This window comes from Tubulanus polymorphus, chromosome 3 (assembly GCF_964204645.1).
Source record: "Tubulanus polymorphus chromosome 3, tnTubPoly1.2, whole genome shotgun sequence".
Taxonomy (NCBI): Eukaryota; Metazoa; Nemertea; class Palaeonemertea; order Tubulaniformes; family Tubulanidae; genus Tubulanus; species Tubulanus polymorphus.
Window position 1 is genome coordinate 13,530,711 of NC_134027.1, and position 3,656 is coordinate 13,534,366.

The window sequence follows — 3,656 nt, forward strand, 5'->3', positions numbered from 1 at the left end:
CAAGAAAATGGATAAAACTTATTTAACAAGGAAAGTTATGGTTTCATATATCGATCAACAATGGCAAGCAGATTTAATTGATATGAAGAACTTAGAAGAATACAACAAAGGATATTTCTGGATATTAAATGTTATATTCAGTAGATACGCATGGTCAATTACCATCAAAAATAAAACTGGTATAGAAGTAATAAATGCTTTTAAATCAATATTTAAAGAAGCTATTCCAGATAAGATACAATTTGATGAAGGTAAGGAATTTTATAACAAACATTTTAAAAAACTATTGTCTGATCACGATGTAGATTATTTTTCAACACATTCAGATAAAAAAGCATCTATTATAGAAAGATTTAATAAAACAATTTATCATGAGTAATACATTAAGTTAAGTTTGTTATAGGTTATATCAAGTACTTCAGACAAGGCATCCCCAAATCAACGCTTGTACCGTATACATGCGGATGGAAGTAACCTTGTTAGTGAGACTGTTAACTGGATATCAGTAGAAAAACGCCCGTTGTATTTCATTTCTGATCCTCCTCATTTGATGAAAACCATCAAAAACAACTTAGAGAAATCCAAGCCAGGTGGTACCAGATGTCTTTGGGTAAATATATTACCAATTGAATTTTTTAACGACCTTGTACTGGCACAGAACCAGAGGGGGGTTTGAGGGGTCCGGACCCCCCTCCCCTCTTCTGACCAAGTGCCCTTTTGAAAATCACATGTGAAAAATTCCACCAAACATTTATCTAGTACTTCTTAAAGCTGTAATATGCACTAAAATTTTCTGGGGGAGGACCTCCAGACCTCCCTACCAGGGCATTTCTAAGAAAGAAAGTATAGATTATGATTCATTTTTTTACAGAACAATGGTCAACATCTTTGGTGGAGTAGTATTTACAACGTGTATCGAGAAGACGGTACTAATCAGCGCAGAATGACAAAATTGAGAGATGAGCACGTACGGCTTACACCAGCAGCCAGAATGTCAGTTAGACTTGGAGTGCAGGTGGGTAATTGTTGCCACGCTAGATTTAGTAAACGTAGATGTAGAATAATATTTAGGATCTACGTAGTTCCACGAAAGATTTTAATTCAAACTTTTTCATGAAATTGACACCAGGTCCCTTAAAGTCACCATTAAATGGTATCTCTCCAATTTTAGGTCCTTAGTCGTTCAGTTGGACTAGTTCTCCAACAGTATGGCGGTCCTGATGTTATTGAACTCTCGGAGTTTATTGTGATGTCCGACCGGTTCTTTGACTGCTTAGATGTGAGATCTTTCAATGAACATATCAACAAAAGAAAACCAGACTTGGCCCCATATCGAAGACTTGATGATGAGCGTTTCCAAGTAAGACAAATTTGAACAAAAATTCCTGAATTGTGGTACCTGCTTTAAAAATTGTGATGATAATCTATATTTTCCAGTTCCTTGAATCCTACCTGGAATACCTTGATCTATGGAAGACTTTAGTTAGTAACAGGGAGGGATTTACCAAGGCAGAGAAAGAGAAGATGTTTTTGTCAAATCAGACATATGATGGAATTTACACTACGGGTCATAAGACTTCATACTGCAAACATAACTTATAACATGTCTCCAATGAATTTATTCATTGATTTGTAGTGAAGGGGTATATTGCAGCAGCAAGATTTCTCTTGTCACACAGTGTTCCCTGTGTTCAGCGACATATTCTGCCAAGATCCAATAGAAGAGCATTTTGGAAGACACAGGGGACTTGGCAATAGATCTTGGAATCCATCAGTATATGAATTTGGGTATGTCACACTCCATTCCATTTGTATTCAAAACTGTTCTGAATTCACGAAGTACTGGTAAATGTAAACAATTTCTAAATGTTCTAGGCATCAAGAAAACAAGTTACGTATTCAAAGATCCCTGGCTTTTAAGTTCCAGCCTAAGGGTAATACTACTGGAAGAGCTGCAGGTGACAATCGGATAGACGAAATTGATGAAGAGCCTTTTCCAAAAATCAAAAGACACTGATGTATGTATCTCAAACCAAAAATTTTCATAGCAAAACAAGTATAAAAAAGCATCGGTACAAATTCTATAAAGGGATCATTCATTTATTACATACGGATACAATTTGACTTTTTCAACCTCCCCCTGTACAGAAAATCTGCCATTTTTTCATATAAATTAAGCATTACAGTACGCAATTGCACTTACCCCTCCCCTCCCCTAATGCGTACGTAATAAATGAATGACCCCAGAGATATCAGATTCAGAAACATGAGAAAGATATGTTACAAACTGTCCCTTAAGGCTTTCGATTTTCGCGACAACTTAGTAGCTCTAACCAATTTTTCAACAATGTATCGACATTTTTGATGAGCCCTTACAGCAAAAAACGTGTTGACAAAGCATTTATACAAATTTTCAATTGATTCTACAGAGGTATCAGATTCAGAAACAAGCTCCAAAAATTTCGTTGCGAGATCAGCATTTTTTACCAAGTTGCAAAATTCATATTTATTTACAGATTCTCTGGTACTCCAGGCACCAGGCACTCGACTTCGGATCTTGTTTTGTATTTCTTCAATAGATACCCTGCTATGTAAAATACCACTTCTTCTTTTTCAGTTAAAGGACTGGTTGTTTTTTTCATGGTAGCCTCAGGAAAGGTCTGGTGAAGGAGTTGCTCCATACAACGGAGGGCCAGTATTGACGATGCTTGAGTCACGGTGGTCACATTTGCAGTTAGGACAGAATGAGATCTACTCCAACACTTTTCCCGCGCATTGGCTGTAGACAGAGAGTTTGAATTTTGGAGTACATCGCGATTTATCCATTCCAAGCGGTTTGCTAGTTCACCAGCTGTAAAATAAAGCACTTTATAAATTTTTCATGATTATTATAAACTACAGTGTAGGCAATATAAATGTAAATACCTGTGTTCTTTTTTAGATGATCTTTAACCTGATCTGAAATTATTTGGTCCTCCAAAATCTTGGAAACTTCTCGGCTAACCAATAGCTCTGTCAAGATGTTTTTCTGGAATTGTGATATTATTTTCTTTTATGTATATATGTACATATTGTAAATAATAGTGATAAATCTAGTGATACAAAACTTTGATTTAGCTGTTTTACCAGAGACCTGTCAATGTCACTCGGTTGACTAAGTATAATCGTCTATAATCATTGCATGACTTCTTAAGAATTAATTTTTGTCCATGAAATACTTACATCAGATTGTTGGTCAGGCACTGCAATATCTTCATTAGGGTCAAAGTAAATATCATCCCATTCCTACAGAAAGATTAATAGCTGTTGATGCTACTTCTTCAGTCTTGCTAATTTTTATTCTAGAGGCCTACCCTTGCCTATCTATTATACTAATTTTATAAACCATTCAAACTGTTTAAAGTGTTTTATGTCAATGGAATTTGTCTTTGTTTTGTATAATATTATTAATGGAAGGTCGGTTTTCTTATATTACAAATGTTTTCTTATTTGTATAATATTAACATATTATATAATCAACACACGAGCATCAAGATATCAAATTCTAGTTGAAGATAGTTGCAACTAACTTTAATTACAATTCAACTAAAATATAACTAAAAATTCATTAGATTAACAAAGTTGTCTATTTTAGTATAATTTTAGTTGTAGTTGAA

General features: G+C 34.8%; 1 protein-coding gene and 1 long non-coding RNA gene across 2 annotated transcripts; both read left to right on the top strand.

Annotated features, from left to right (window-relative positions):
* The first annotated feature begins 366 nt into the window (after positions 1-366).
* On the top strand, positions 367-1,375 carry LOC141902104 (uncharacterized). Its single transcript, XM_074789746.1, has 3 exons — positions 367-610; positions 872-1,015; positions 1,172-1,375. Exons 1-3 carry the CDS (start codon positions 551-553, stop codon positions 1,373-1,375), a joined length of 408 nt encoding a protein of 135 aa, XP_074645847.1. The 5' UTR covers positions 367-550.
* Positions 1,376-1,520: 145 nt separating this feature from the next.
* LOC141902816 (uncharacterized) lies at positions 1,521-2,847 on the top strand. Its single transcript, XR_012618947.1, has 3 exons — positions 1,521-1,788; positions 1,876-2,018; positions 2,618-2,847. It is a non-coding gene; the product is annotated as an uncharacterized LOC141902816 (long non-coding RNA).
* The last annotated feature ends 809 nt before the right edge of the window (positions 2,848-3,656 follow it).

Excerpts from the sequence above, each read along its gene's own strand:
- LOC141902104 (XM_074789746.1), top strand. The coding sequence starts at position 551 with ATGAAAACCATCAAAAACAACTTAGAGAAATCCAAGCCAGGTGGTACC. Across the intron at positions 611-871 it reads GTGGTACCAGATGTCTTTGG|AACAATGGTCAACATCTTTG; the intron begins GTAAATATATTA and ends ATTTTTTTACAG. Across the intron at positions 1,016-1,171 it reads CAGTTAGACTTGGAGTGCAG|GTCCTTAGTCGTTCAGTTGG; the intron begins GTGGGTAATTGT and ends CTCCAATTTTAG.